Genomic DNA, 15,993 nt, shown 5'->3' on the forward strand with positions numbered 1-15,993 from the left:
GTCTATCCCAGTATGAAATGGGAATTGCTGGTGCAGGCTCCAGCTCCACCAGTCTATCCCAGTATGAAATGGGAATTGCCGGTGCAGGCTCCAGCCCCACCAGTCTCTCCCAGTCCAAGCTGGAGGTTGTTGGTGCTCGGGGGCTGCAGGAGCCACCCCAGCAGGAGGCCCCGACCTGCTTATTAAAGGCCGATTAACGAAGATTAAAACCTCCCAGCAGCGTCTGCCAGGCCGAGCCACCTCCCCCGGCCCTGCTGCCGGATCCGGGGCCCCTTTGGGGAACCCCAGACCGGCCGTGGGATGTCCTGGGGTCCCCAGAGGTCCCCAAAGCTCCAGGTCACCCCTCAGTGGTTGAGGGATCTGCTCCCACTTGCAAGGATAGCTGGGAGTCTCCGGGTGCTCCAGGGAAGCAGCCCCATCCCTCCTCTCCTCCCTCTCTTTGTCCTTCCAGCTTTTCCTGCTCTTCCTCTCACCCCAGGCCAGCAGGAGCCCCCTCAGGATTCCCTGGATCCAGCAACCATCGTTCCAATAAAGCTGCTGAAACCCATCCCTTCGTCTCCCGGCTCCTCCTTGGGTTTGCACTCCCAAAAAAACCATCTTCCCTGGGGGTGAGACTGGGCTGACAATGGAGGAACTCACCCCAAAAGCCAGCTCAGCCCCTGGGTGAGAGCATGGGGGGATGCTCCAGCACTGCCAAGGTTGATGCTGGAAGATGAAAATGTGATAAATTACTCCAAAAAAAAGGGATTAAACCCCAAAACCATGCTGGTGATGCTCAGCTCCTCCTCTGCGGCCCCGACATGGGAGGGGGGAGGGACCAAATCCCAAATCACTCTCCAGGAAGGGAAGGATGGCGAATATTCCCAAAAGTCCCCCCAGATCCCCCAAAACAGGAGAGTTGGACACCGGGGTAGACACATTTGTAACAATTTATTGAATGAGGCAATAATAGACACTGGGAAAACAAGGGGGAGGTCCATGCTCTGCTATTTGCCTGGTTTTTGTCTTTCTTTTTGGGGGGTGGGGGCTAAAATATTTCATTGCCAAAGTAACACTGACTTGAAAAGCCACCGACATCTTCACAACGACAATAAAAAAATAATCATTAGAAAAGAAAAAAATCCAAGAAATTTCATAACTTGGAGAACCAGGACTGTTTCTATGGAAAGAACTCCCTCCCCTCGCAAAAAGGACTGAAGAACTGTGTACAAAGAACATTTGATAGGTTTGTTTTTGTGGTGTTTTTTGTTTTTTTCTTTTGTTTCCCTCCCCCCCCATATAAAACAAGTAAATACAAGAATCTGAAAACTTCCTTGAAGGCAGAGAGAGATGTAGAGAACTTGAACGGCCACTTGGAAATCATAATAAAAAAAACCCCAAAATAACCCCAAAAATTAGATCCCATGGGAAGTGCTTGCTTGGGGGGGGGGGGTGTTGGTTGGGCACAAGGGTTTGGCCCACAGGGATGCTGAGTAAAATCTGCCCCCCCAAAAACACCTCATCCCACCCCCCAAAGGCTTTTTTGAACCCTCCTGGGAAGGATTTTGGGGTTAAAACTGTGCTGGAAGAGGCACAGGGCAGGACCAGGATGGGGCAGAGGGTTGGGGTAAAGAGGGGCCCCCAAAGGGAAGGGTCTCACTGGCATCCCCCCCTTCAGGGGAATATTTCAGTGGGAATTGCAGGAGGAGAGATCAGCAGGGAATTGGGATGAGCCCAAGGCAGCTCCTTGCTGAGGGAAATCCTGGGAATGTGGTGGGAAAAAAACAGGATGGGGGGGACGCAACCAGAGCCCCTTTAGAGGCGCTTCTGGGAAATAATAATAACAACAACAACAACAACAACAATAATAATAATAATAAAGAAAAAAAATCCAAAAAACCCCAGGGATGTAAAATGGCAGGTACAAGAGCAGAGAAGTAGGAACAGGTCTCCAGTGTGCACCAAGGGGAGCCGAGCGGGGCGCGGATCCTCCAGCAGGCTCCTGGAAGAGCATCATCCCTTCAGGAGGTCTCCACCCCCCTGCAGTCACACATGCATTCCAATTTTTTTTTTTTTTTCCTTTTCCCAGGAGAGGAGTCTTTTTTTTTTTTTTTTCTCCCAAACTTCTTTTTTTTTTTTGTCGTTTGTTGGGTTGTTTGGTTTTTTTTATGTTTTCTTTTTTTCCAGGGAGGGTTTTTAATGAGTACAAAAGACCATTTTAAAATCTTTGATACCTAATTTGCTGTCGAGGTCAGTGCTGGCTGAGGGTGTCCGTGCTGCCCCTCAGCCTCCTCCTGCTCAATCCCAAATGGGGGAAAATGGGGCATAAAGGGTGGCTTTATTTTTATTTTCTTTTCAACCTCCTCGGAATCAAAGTCTTGTCACAATTTGGCTTCTCGCTCCTCCGAGACAGCAGAGTGGTGCTAGAAAAATGCACTTTACACACATCCTCTGCCAGGATTTTTTTTTTTTTTTGGGTTTTTTTTGTTTGTTTGTTTTTTGTGGTTTTTTTGTTGTTTTGTTTTTTGTGGTTTTTTTTCTATTTTTCTCATTTAAAAAAAAAAAAAAAAAAGAGAGAAAAAGGTCAACAAAACCTTTTGTTTTCCAAAGAGACTCAAATGCCACCTGATTGCATCTCTGGAGAGGCGTAAAAAAACTGAGAGAAGAGGAGAATGGTCAGGATGCCGCTGCTCCGTCACTGGTCCAGAGTGACAACCTCCACCGCCTGCCCGTCCATGGTGACCGCAGTGTCCGCTATCCTCGTGGTCACCGGTGCCATCGCCACCTGCACCGGCCCATTGCCTTGGGCCAGGCTGGTCACCACGGTCTGGTACATGCTCACCGGGATCTGCACAAGCCCTGCGGGGACACAAGGGACATGGGTGGCATCAGCAGGGGGTGAGGCCGCTGCCCTGGCCCTGAGGTGCTGCTCTGGGGGAGGTTCTTTGGGTGGTTGGAGAGGTTTGGGGTTTTTTTGGGTGGTTGGAGAAGTTTTTTGGGTGATTGAAGAGGTTCTTTGGGTGGTTGGAGAGGTTTTTTTAGGTGGTTGAAGAGGTTTTTCGGGTGGTTGGAGAGGATTTTTGGGTGGTTGGAGTTCTCACACCTGGAGGAGGGAACCTCAACTCTGTGAGGACCTGGAGCTGCTGGAGCAAAACCAGAGGAAACCCCAGAGCTGCTCCCAGGGCTGGAACCCCTCTACTCTGGAGCAGCTGGGAATGCTCACCTGGCAAAGAGAAGGCTCCAGGGAGAGCTTCCAGAACATTCCAGGGCCTAAAGGGGCTCCAGGAGAGCTGGAGAGGGACTGGAGAAAAGGCATGGAGGGACAGGACACAGGGAATGGCTTCCATTGCCAGAGGGCAGGGATGGATGGGATCTTGGGAATTAGGAATTCCTGGCTGGGCTGGAATTGCCAGAGCAGCTGTGGCTGCCCCTGGATCCCTGTCAGTGCCCAAGGTTGGACACTGGGGTTTGGAGCACCCTGGGATAGTGCAAGGTGTCGCTGCCCATGGTCTGGGCTGGAACTGGATGATCTTTAAAGTTCCTTCCCACACAAACTATCCCATGATTGTATCCATGAAAACCAGCACCCAGGAAGGACAGTGGTCCCCACCCAGCTGTGTCCATGCTGGATCAGTGATCTGTGCCTTCCATGAAGCCAAAGGGATGGGAGCAGGGATGAGATGGGGTTAAGATGGGTGGCAGCACCTTGGGGTCCACACCCTGAGGCTGTGAGGCTGCAGGGAGGGAATAAGGATGAGGAGGAAAAGAAATAACCTCATTTTTGGAGAAGGAACCCAACCCAGCCCTGTTTGGGGATGGCACAGCAGGGATCTGCTCAGCCAAACCTGTCAGGCCAAGTTTTCCTGGAGGCAGGGATTGCTCCCACCCACCCCACAGCCCTTCAGGGATCACCCACTGACAAGGAACATGCTCCCTACACACAATTTCCACTTGCTATGCTCAGAATTGGGAACCGTGGGGATGAAGAAGGGATAAATTTGGCTTCTCCCATCCCCTGAAACTCTGCAGGTCACTCAGTCACCGGTGACAGATGAGAGGATCCCATTGTTGTGCATCCATGAACCCCATTACAACCCCTCTACAACACAATTCCCTTCCTCCTGCTCCCTCTCCATCCCAGCCAGGTCTTTCTCCCTTAACAGTGAAAGGGCAGTGTGGGACCAACAAGCCAAACTTGCCCCTGGCACTGGCCCCAGGTTCTCACACGTGTGTATGTGACACATAAAACAAAGAAAGGAAAGCAATCCCCCTTTCTCAGCCCTTTCCCAATCATGGATGGGTCCAGCAAAGCAGAAACAGCTTTTCCTAAGGTTGGCCCAGCTGCAGGAATGGATCAGATGCCTCCAGGCTGAGGATGGAGCTGGCAAAGCTTCGGGCTGGGAGGAAAATGCCCAAAGGCGAGTCCTGGTGAGCCAGGAAGCACCAACCAAGGTGACAACAAAACGAGGCCCTGGAGGGTTGTTCACTCTGATGTGAACAGTGAAAAGAGGTGAAAAAAGTAGCAAGGAGCACTCGACAGAGCTGGGCAGGGGAAAGGAATGGCAAATCCTGCAGGCTGGGAGGAGGAACTCTATAGTTCTACTCCAGCATTATCCCTGTGCCCACCTCCACCTCTGGCACGGCCAAGGGGGATGTGGACAAATGAGATAATTTGGACATTTCAGAAACTACCCACACCTCTGCTGGGGGAAAAAAAAAGTTTTCTGAGGTCAACAAATCCTTCCAGCAGCAGCATGGGATGGATGGGCAGCCCTGCCACCACACCAGGCTCCCGAGCGAGGCTTTCCCGAAAAAGCAGCGCAATCCCTTTGGGCTGAGGAGCAGGGAGCAGAGCTCTGCCCTGCCAAGGGCACTGGTTTGGTAACGGAGGCGGCTCCGTGTCCTCGGGTAACTCTGTGTGCAGACAGGAAAGCTTAGGAGTTAATCGTGCTGACCAGGTGGGTGACCCCAGCGCTCCTCCAACATCCTCCCCTTAGGCTGCCAAAGCGCTCGGTGGGCTGGGAAGTTTCTTGATTCCCCCAGCCCGAGGGGTCGTGGCCACATTCCCCAGGCCCAAGCAAGGAATTGGCTCCCTGGTTGGTTGTTCAGCACCGGCTGCCATGAATGGCACAGAGTCAGGAGGAGGTTCCCAGCTCCAAGGGCACTCTCTGGTCAGTGGGAATTTCAGGCAACAGAACAAATGAGAAAAGAGAGCTCAGGCTCAGCCCTGCTGAAGAAAATCTCCGTGCAGACCCCTCAGGAGAACACAGCACATCCCAGTTTAAGCAAGAGCTGGAGCTCTGGCCTGGGATGCACCTCAAATCCCTGCTCCAGACCAAGCCAACTAAGCCTTTTGGGTGACTTGGGTTGTTAACCCAGAGAAGATCAAACAACACATGGACAAGCCAAGGAGCAGAGCCATCACCACCCCCCTGGGCCACCGACCCCTCCACGTTCGAGCCACGACCCCTCCGCGCTGTCCAAAACTGCCATTGAGCCCTGACCACCCAACGGGGGGAATTTGGGAAGGGTGAGATAATTCAGACAAGGCTTGGCCGAGCCTGGCCACCTCTGGGAGTGCGGGGAAGCGTCCGTGAGAGACGGCGCCGCGCGGATCCCGTTCTGCGTGGGATTAACACAAATCGCCTCAGCAGATGACGTGGCGGCCCTTCCTGCCAGGGGTGGTAACAAACCAAAGGAGGAGAGGGCTGCAAAGTCTGCTGTGCATTAGAGCAGAGCTGATCGCCCTTGGGAGAGAGACGATTAAACCACTGAGATGCTGTAATCAGGTCTGGGATTGGCCCCACGCTGCATCTGCTCAGACCTGCACCCTGATTAGCCCTAATCTAGCTGTCATATGTTAATCTAAAGCATGGATTTCAGACCCTTTCAATTGTATTAAAAACAGGAAATCCATTAGACAAAAAAAAAAAAAAAACAAAAACAAACAAACAAAAAAACCTAAAAAACCCAACTTTCTGAGTCTTTGGAAAATACATTTCTGCAAAGAAAGTGGAGCAGGACTGGGGAGTGCTGCAGGGAAATGGGATCCCGCTGGAATCGGTGGCTGCTCAGACCAGCTCCTGCCTGGGAGGGTCAGCAGCAGAGGTGATGGATCACACACAGAGCAGCACGAACCACGGGCTCCCAGGAAGATGCAGCCAGGCTGTGCCTGTGCTTCCCCTCCATGAAGCCACCCAAAAGTCCCTCCTGCCCTCGGCAGGGGTGAGGAGCTGGCTCCAGGCAGCCAGGCGCAAGGGAGGCAGCTGGGACAGCACCAGCTCCTGCCACATCCCAAAGATGTTTTTGGTGGAGGATCAGCTGGCTTTGGGAGGAAAGAGGGTCTGGCATGGCTGGTGATGCCATGGGGGAAATGGGTAGGACATGAGGGTGGCCAAGGGAGGAGAAGACCCATGGAAAGCCTTAGGGGTTGAGCCAAAGATTTGGAGTTGATCGACTCTGAGGTGGCTGCAGTTGGAATCTAATGCCAGGTCACAGCAGGTTTGCAGCTGGGGGACTGGCAGAAGAGAGAATGAAACTCCCGCTGCTCCAGCAGAGAACAGGTTTCAGCTCATGGAAGAACAAGGATAAGTCAGGATCTACCTGAGAGCAGGCAGACACAGGATTCAGAGGCAAAAAGTCACGCGATGTCCGATAAAGAAATCTCACCTGGCACAGAGCATAAGAACTCCTGTTTTGATCCTACATTGCAGGTGACTCTGCTAAACTATCCCGAAGGGCTTTAGGGGAGAAGGTTGGGTGGGTGAGATGATTCACTGCCCAGGGAACTGGGGACAAGAAATGCTCTGGACATCCAGGATTGTTTGGGTCACCAGTGCCGGTTTCTGCCTTGCTCTAACACCTTCTCACCCTTTAAAAATCAAAAAATCCTCTTCTTTGGTGGCATCAATGACAACATCTAGGAATGACCAGAGAGCTGATCTCCTGCCAAGGCAAACTCCCATGGGAACAGTCCCTGGAAGGGAAGAGGAAGGCAGGTGAAGAAGCATTCCCATGTGGCTCCTGACGCAGGGAGCCAGGAGCGGCCAGCACCGCGGTACCGAGCCAGGCTGAACCAAGTTGAACCTTCTCAACACCTTCGTGCTTGGGGGAAAGAGTTCAAGAGTGGAGCTGTTCCTGAGGGGAGTTTATGGGAGTTAAATCTGCAGGTTGGGATGGCACAAGAAACACTGCTGGGCATGGAGGAAGAGTAGGGACACAAGGTATGGGGTGGTGAAGCAGCACAGAAATTTTTGCTCTTGGGAGTTCTTTTATGGGACAAAATGGAAAGTGCAGAAGGACTTGAGGGATCACCTTGGAGCACCTCAGAGAGCACAGGACATTGTCTGGCTTGTAGCAAGGCAACCTCATCTGATGAAAAGCCAGAACTTTGACTGAGAGCTGCAGGTTCCCCTCCAAAAGCTGGTGCTGCTGGTGTAGGGGATCCAGTGGCTCCAGAGGGTTGACTCTTCCTGCTCTGTTCTCTTGGACACCAAAGGCATAAGTGCTGCAAGCTGTGAGCACTGCAGAGTCAGGACTGAGCGACCTCACAGGCCCCTCAGCCCCATTTCAGCACCAAATGGAAAAGGCTAAAAAGAGTGGAATTTTCCACTGGGCTTTCTTGGCCGTTGACCAATTCAGAGGACTTTGTTTCCATCAACACTGAGAGGAAACCAGGGCAAACTGTGCTGAGCACCATCCTACCGAAGGGCCTTCTCCTTCCCCTCCTCCAGAGGCAAATCCAGTGCAAATTGCTGTGCTCAGGAATGCACTGCAGGGCCCTAGCACACAGGGCAGCAGATACCATCTCATCACCATGCTCCTTTCAGAGCCAAGGGTGACTTTTGAAGATGTGATGGAAAAATTCTTGCCAATGGCTCAGAACTAGTAGATTTTAATACATGAAAAGAAAGAAAAAAAAATCAAGCCAGAGGAACTCCAAAAAATAAAATGTTTACCCTTGGTGGGCAGCATAATGAAAGGGCATTGAGCATGCTTTGGTCTGCATTCCCAGGTATAAATACATCAAGGCTGATGCAGGCAAGTAGGGAATAATCATCTTTTCTGATTGCTTTTTCCCCAAGAAGACACGAGCTTGAAGTGCAACATGGAAACCTGCATTTAGGAGGTGGAAAAAATCCCAGACAACAGCCAAGCATAAGGTTGGTGAAGCTCTGGAGCAAAGTCTCCATCACTGGAGGTGTTTCAGAGAAGGTAAGACTGAGGCTGGCTCTGGAGAGGGGCTGGTCCTACAGAATCCTGGAGCAAAGATCATTCCTGTCCTCACCAGCTGCAATTCTGGGCATCATCTGGAGTGTTACTGCCAGCACTGCTCAGCAGAAACATGAAAATGTCCCACAGTTGATTTTTATTGGATGTTTCCTGTGACTGGCAACTTGGTTTGCGAAGATTTAAAAAAAAATAAAATATCCTCTTGACTGCCTCCTTTCTGGGGAGCTGACTGGAGATGCCTTCTAGAGGTGGAGGAGAGGAACAATCAGTGTATTTTCAGGGAGACAGAGTCTCTAACAGGTTCCAGCCACAGCAGTGAAATGAGAACTCTCCATGTCAGGAGTTTCCCTGGCAAATCCTGAACTGCCAAACTCAACGTGTCCCTTAAGGCATGAGGTGCTGGCATGACACCATGGAAGGGATCTCACCCGAAGCCAGACTCGGAAATAAAGCATTTCAGAAATCCCACCACACTCAACAGGGACAGAGGAGCAGAAGACATCTCTCAATATGGACATTTGGTTTAAGATCAGATGAACTGAAAGCCCCCCAGCCCCCCATCTCTCACCACCTCAACTGCAAGAGCATCAAGGGTTAACTCTAACTGACATGTTTTAGGATGATGATTGGAAGGATTTTTCCAATCAGAAATGGCTCAGTGCCCCATCCCTGGAAGTGTGAAGGGCACATTGGACGGGGCTTGGGGCAAGCTGAGATAGTGGAAGGTGTGGTTGGAACAGGATGATCTTTGGTCCTTTCCGATCCAAGCTGGTCTGGATTCAGTGATCCTGACAAATCACAAAATCCCCATGCAGTGATTTAAGCTCTGAGAACTTTCCAGACTCACAAGTCACAGCTCTTCCCTACAGAACCTCTGTGCCAGTCAGGTCAAAACATGAAGGGTTTTCCACCAAATTATCTGCAAAAATCTGCAGTCCTCATTCTCCTCTACCATCTGTCTTTTCACGAGCTACTCTGGTCAAAACCCCAATAAAGAACAATTTAATGAGGCACCTGAAGCTTTGATATCAAAGTTGAGTCAATTAAGTTACACCATAGCCCTGATTTTTCCTTAGAACGGAAGACAAATGCAGGAGATGAGATCCAACATTCCCATCCACAGCTGCCCTGGAGTCACTGCCTCCTTCCCTGCCTCCACCACGGCTCCACGGTCACATCTCATCTCTCAGGCTGTCCCTGGGGGTCACCTGCTGGCTTAATATTGTCAGTGACTCCTTCTTCCCTGAGCTTTTCAAGGAATGCTTGGACGTGGCATTCAGGGCTAGGGGACAAAGTGGGGATCAGGCACAGCTTGGACTTGCTGACCTCAGAGATCTCCAACCTAACTTATCCAGTGTGGGATTCCTTGCTTCCTCTGGACCTGTTGCAAGGAGTTTTCCTTCTCTGCTCCTTCAGGGAGCCTCAATGATCCAAAAAGCCTCTGATTGTTCTGGGACCTCCTGCTGGACACCATCAGAATGGGACTGGTCAGGAAGCGACACCACACTTACACGGCTCGTTCTTCCTCAGCTTCAGCAGAATGCTGGTAATTTTGCAACAAGGAGTTGTTTTAAATAAAATCTGAACTTCCAAATTTGAGGTTTATCTCCAAATCTCGGCTGGGGACCAATCTTCCTTCTCTAGCTGGGGGCACCAGCATCTTTGGGACATTCCCACTTTCTTCCTCCCTGTGAGGAGGGAAGGGCCACGCCCTGGCCAAGCCAAGACCTGAAGCATCTTTGGCTCAACCCCCCTTATTTTTGCCACATTTTTTTGTGGGGTCTTTGAGTTTTTGGGGTTTGTTTTGGATGTTTAGGGAGTTTCTGGACTTCTTTTAAGGTTGCAGCACTTTGAGACAGAAACCACAGGGCTGGAACTCCTGATTTACAGGAATTATCTCCTCTGGAGCCTCAGCACTTCCATGGAAAGAGGAAGACCCCAGTGAGCCAACCTGATGCCCAGACTGTCCCCAGGCACAGCAAAGACCCACAGTCTGCAGAAGCAGTGACAAACGTGTCCTTCATCGGTGACACCAGTGCCATGGACTTGTGTCTTTGCAGCAAGGACAGTCCCAGAAGGAAAAAGAACAAAAAAATTGCAGTGATGTTCAACATATGGAAACAATCTGAAATCCCAGGTTTTCTGGGTTTCTTTTGATGGAAAAACTCCCAAGAAAAGGGTGCTTGGGAAAAGCAGAACAGCAGTTTGGTCTCCTGGGGGTGGAGTAGCTCCACACCTTTTGTTTTGTCTTACCTGAGGCTATCTATCCCCTCCCTCTCCCGTTCATGGTGTGAATTTAGAGCTCAAGAACAGGCCTTGAGCATGACCTGAGGCATAATTAAATTGTCCCTGCTTAAAATCAGTCCTCACCTAGGCCTGGCCCTCTAGTGCTGGGTCTCCAGGGCGTGGCACCTTAAACTGGAGTCGGATTTGTCACTTAGGAGAGGTGACAAACGCAGGGAATGTGTCTAGCTGTGGGAAGGAATATTTTTCCTGGGCTCCAGAGCTGGAAGCTTAGAGAATAACCTGTGTAAGCCTCCGTGATGAGCTGGCTTTGGCGTGGACACACCTGAGAAGATTAGAAGTCTATCGTGGTCACTCATCTCGACACGAAACACAGATAAAAATAGAGAAAGTTCAGCAACCCCAAAGGTCTGCTCCAGCTGGGCTTTGCTTTCCTCACGATCTGCTGGGCGTTGGTACAAAACATGGGACACACAGGGGTTATCTCTGCCGATCTTCTCAGGAAGCAGGCAAACACCTCAGGATAAATGTCTGTTCCTCTTCTCAGGAATCAGATGTTAAACCCATGAAGGAGATTCTGAACAATCACCTAAAAGGGATCCCCGGTAGATTCTGCCATAAATATTTTGCTGACTGCCCTGTTAGGCTTTTAACATCCCCAGAGGCTCTCCTAGAGGAAGAGACTGCTTCTTATCCTGCTTTTTAAAACAGCTTTTAGTGTCTGTATTTTCCATAGGTTTTTATTAATGGCTACTTGTGAAACATGGCAGGGCACCACCTAAAATTACAAAAACACTGCATTACCTGAGGGATATCACCACATCCCAAAGGCATTTCAACCCCAAATGGTATCCAGGCACAAAATCCAGACAGACACAACCCTGAGAAACATCAAGAGAGACCTAAAGGTGCAAAACCAGCTCAATCCAAACATTCTAAACTAGCACCACAAAAATCCACTCACCTGATGAACCCTCTGCTATGCTCCACTTGCAACACGAATAATCCGCTGCTAGGATGCCTGACAATTAAATGCAAGTGTAAAAGGCTGAGACAAGGGGAAATACTACAGCTGGAGAGGGGGATTTAATGCATTCATAGGAAATGCCTCCTTTGGTTTACTGAGTGAGAGCAAAAATTCAGTGCCCACATAGGAGCAGCACCCCAATATTAAATATTTCTAAATCCATACAGAACCTTGAGTGTGGAAGTGGGAGGTAAAGTGGGAGGTAAGAATAAGGCACTGCCAGATATTTTCCAAACATTCAGATGAATGGTTTAATTGGCCCAGAGAGGAAAAAGCAGTGAAATCCATCATGGAGAAGCTCAGGCCGCCTCCAACAAAGCTCTCCACAATTCCCAGTGTAGAGGGACAAGAGACAAACGAGGAGCACAAATGGCTGCCAAAGTGGAATTTCTGCATATCCCAAGAGCTCGAGGCTGGGAAGTTCATGAAATCCAGGCACTCCTTGGGGCCTGGGAGGAGCCCCATGTGATTTTAAGGCTCTCAGGCTCTGGGTGGTTTCAGCGGTGCCGACGGATCACGGACATGGGCACATCCCACAGAGCCTTGAGCACACGGAGACATAAAGCAGCCATTGTACTGGCAGAAAGGCAATCTGTAACCAGATAGGTCCTGGCTCCATCTAAAAGCCATTTTCCCAGCATTTTTGTTGATTTGCTCCCCAGGAGCCTTCCCTGCCACAACAGGGTGCACATTCATGGGGTCCAATGCCACGGCTTCTCCCCCTCGTGCCCCATCAGTGCCTCTGTGCCAGGGAATTCTGTGCTCTTAACCCACCAGAGGTGGCAGGAGCCCCTCAAGAGGGCCTTTGAAGGAGGAGAATTCCTTGGGAAGGCGTTTAAAGCTTTATATGGGAAGTTGCAGCTGTGTTGATCTGCTGGAGCCTCACCTTGCACTAAGTCCTGCCCAGCTACCAGGAGGTAAGTTTGGCTTTTGTCCTCAGGGGAAAAAGGGGCTGGAAATGCACCTGAAGGGTTCTTTTTTCCCTTTTCCTCAAAGCACAACCTCCAAATCCAGCTAGAAAAGCATCCCTGCTCCAAGCCAGCATGTCCCCTTCTGCAGCAGTGTCCCGGGCTTTGGTGTCCTTTATAGGACAAGGGACACGTTTGGCACAGTTTCCCCCCAGGGAGGTAGGACCTGGCCCATTCTCAACGAGGTAAGCAATAAATCACAGTGAACACACGACTCAGATGTGGAACTTTTCATGTACAGAGCAAGTTTTTACAGTCCACATTCCTCCTTTTTTTTTGTACACCACCATCTCCCACTGCCCGGCAGGTGGGATGGGTTCCCACCTCGCTCTCCTGAGAGTATTTATCCTTGGAATGCTGCTGCCTCTGGCAGATTCCTCCCATTTAAACTCTGCACATCTGCTGCTAAAAACACAAAGTTTGCTTGTGCTCTGGCCTGGTGACTGAAGGCACAGAGCTTTTGTGCCCCAACCATCCAGGCCTGGGGGTTGGAAGCATCCTTTGCACACCCAGAGAAAGCAACGATAGGTGCAGGGAGAGGAATGAGTTTGTTTTCCCAAAAAGGAGATTTCCAGCTGTTTTGTCCCCTGGATGTGCAAAGTGGAGATTTGTGGCATGTGGACAAAATTTGCGAGGAGAATCCAGCAGTTCAAGAACCTGTCCTGTCCCTTCCCAGGCAGACAGAACAGGTTGAAAAATGAGAGAGCTGTGCTGGTGGTGGCTGGAGAATCTTTGGTTTTTATTTGTTGGGATGATTCAGGCCTGAGTCTCCACATGTGAGGAAGCACATCTCCAGCAGCAGCACACACAGAGAAACCCTAAAACCCAGTGAGTCCAAGTCTTAATTTTCTGCTGGACTTCAAACCTCTTAATTCATAATTCCTATTTGGAAGTCAACTCAAACTTTTTTTTTTTTTTTTTTTTTTTTCCCAAGGGAAAGAGAAGGACATCATAACTCATCCATAGGTCAGAGCAACAGGAAACAGCCAGGCACCAAATTCACTGCTGGCTCTGATCCAACAGAAACCCCCCTGGCTGCTGATCCCTGTGACTTCAAAGGAGCTGAACATCCCCTATTCATGCCAGCAATAAAATCCCACTTCCATTAGCTCCATGTCCACCACTTAAACGAAGCAGTCCCAATTTCCATACCAATTAGAGCCCCCTCCCCATCCCCCGCCCCCCCATGCTTGAGTGTACAAAGCTTTAGGGTTTTTGGTTTTTTTCCCCTGAATGGGAAGAGGTGGAAGAGAAGAGATCAGGGGGCTCGGGGGAATTGCAGAGAGCCTTTCACTGTGAGGGCTCCTGCTCAAATCTGTCCTAGGCCAGAGGAACAGATGGTCCCTCTCGAGGGCTGGGCCGTGGCTCACATGAAATAAGGGATTGTCACAGGCCACTGGTGGACAATTTATTGCAGCCTCAAACACCCTGCTGGTGGTTTCTGCTGGAGAAACCCAGGGATTCCACAGCTATGAAGCAACTGCTGCCTACCTGATCCCAGGCACCTCATTCCTGCAGGGAACTGAGGGGAATTGCTGCCTGTGAGGTGCAGGAACCTGGATCTCAGGCTAAAATACATCTGCTTTAGCTGTCGTCAGCTCCTTGGAGTTGTCAGTACCAGAACACACTCATTGAACACCCCCTGGGAGGTTTGGAAGGTTAAAATCATGGGGAAAACAGAGATGGGGAATTCAGGGATCTGTGGCAACAAGGGGGCAAACCTGCTGGGGATGGGAATAATAAACCCATAATTAATTTGAAACCAATTCCAAGTTAGTGCTCCCTCAGTCTGTATCTTCTCCAGGGCAGAACTGAACTTCCCACGGGCAGGTGGCAAAAAGTCTCCACTGAGTATCCCAGGAGCCATCAGAAAGTGTTACCCAGAGAGAGGAATTTGTATAACTGTGAGAGAATAAATGATGCCAAAAGATACGGAGGGTGGGAGACAGAAGTCAAATTCAGGCTTAAAAATGCCACTCATGGCTTTGGAAAAGATTCAGAGGAAACCACTTGAGGAGAAAAAGAATTTAAACCTCTTGGAACCTGTTCTGCAGCTCCACGAGGACTGCCAGGAGGAATCCTGGAAGTCTGTGCTCCTGACCTGGCTTTTCAGGGGCACCCAGTGGGGATGGAGCTGTGCAGCCTCTGCCACCCTCCTGCCTCGGTGTGCTGGAGCAGGGAAAATAGGGCGATTCCCTGGAATCTTCCTGCACAGCTGTTTACCCACCGCGGATTACTGCTGTCACATGAGCTACTTTACAGCAAAGCCAAGCTGTCTCCATGAGCTGAGAAGGTCACTGGGAGACAGGGGCCTGCAGGGACAGACACATCACCCTCCTCTGCCGCTGCTGCTGCCTCTCCAGAGGGACACCAGGCTGTGGGAAAAGCGTTCCTGATGCTCAGTAGTTTTACCTCCACGCCCTCTGCTCAGCTGCCACTGGACTCCACATCACAGGAGGGATATCCCAGTGCTGAGCCTCTTGCTGCCCATTGAGCAGGCTCCAATCAAAGTGCTGAAAGAGTCCTGATGGTGACAAATTTCCCTTCTCTTCCTTGGGTGCCCACCAATGTTTCAGATAAAGCCACCCAATGATCACCAGCCAAGGGACACCAAGGTGCAGCTGCATCTCCTCAGGCTCTTGTGCAACCTGCTGATGCCTCAAATAACACCCCAGTCAATCCCAGAGCAGGAAATGTCCTCCTCAACCCCAAACTAACGGCTGAATGTCAAGGAAGAGAAAAGTTTCACCTGGGAAAACAGAAATCTCAAAGTTCAGTGCAGCCACTTGGGAAAATTCATTAAAACCTCCCATCTTCCTGGCTCTGCCAGGGCACAAGGAAAAGCTTTCTGCAGGACAGGGCTCTTTACTATGCCCCAGAGGCATAAGACAGATGGGGCTGTGCTTTTAGGCTTTAAAATCAGAGCCTGCTCTGGAGATCCGATGAGGAGGATAAATCCAGGCACAGAGAGATCCTCGGGATGTGCTCGGAAAAAAGCAACAGAGGAACTTGGGAGGTCAGACCTTGCTAAGGAAGCAGCTGAGGCTCTCAGAACAGAAGGGCCGAGCACTTTTCAAGGCAAAGGAAACCGACAAAGAAAAGAACCCTCGAGTTTGGAGACTTCCATCCAGGAAGTGGGGAACGAACATTCCAAGGAGGAGCAGGGAGTGAGGGAGAACACAAACCACAAGTCGCCCGCAGGGAGAAAACTTGTGTAAAACAAAAGACTACGAGCTTGGTAAATGAAGAGACTTCAAACCTCAGTGCAGGGAGCAGCCCTGAGTTTCAGGCTGGGCATTTCTCCTTCCCTGGGGCTGCCCGGTGGGTTGGGGGGAGAGCTCACAAAGCCCCATCTCATTTCCTAAGATGCCTCCCGCAGCAACGACAGCTTGCTGGGATTTCAGCCAGCTTCCCATTTAGATCAGATTGCACCCTACACCCACTGACAGCCACACAGCCATTAAGGGCCTGCAGCTCCCAAAGTGCCCTGGGGTCACAGCAGCCTCCATCCATTCCCAGCTCTGCGCGAGGGTGGCCTGACCC

At 50.6% G+C, this 15,993-nt stretch overlaps 1 protein-coding gene across 2 annotated transcripts in view; it reads right to left on the reverse strand.

The window, feature by feature from the left end:
• Positions 1 to 919: 919 nt before the first annotated feature.
• The window catches only part of NRF1 (nuclear respiratory factor 1), a 58,410-nt gene continuing 43,336 nt past the window's right edge, over positions 920 to 15,993 (reverse strand). For both annotated transcript variants that reach the window (XM_062492402.1, XM_062492404.1), the window contains one exon: positions 920 to 2,838. In XM_062492402.1, coding sequence (XP_062348386.1) covers positions 2,675 to 2,838 — 164 coding nt within the window. In that variant the 3' untranslated portion in view covers positions 920 to 2,674. The remainder of the gene's footprint in view (positions 2,839 to 15,993) is intronic.

Source organism: Cinclus cinclus, chromosome 4, assembly GCF_963662255.1.
Source record: "Cinclus cinclus chromosome 4, bCinCin1.1, whole genome shotgun sequence".
Lineage (NCBI taxonomy): Eukaryota > Metazoa > Chordata > Aves > Passeriformes > Cinclidae > Cinclus > Cinclus cinclus.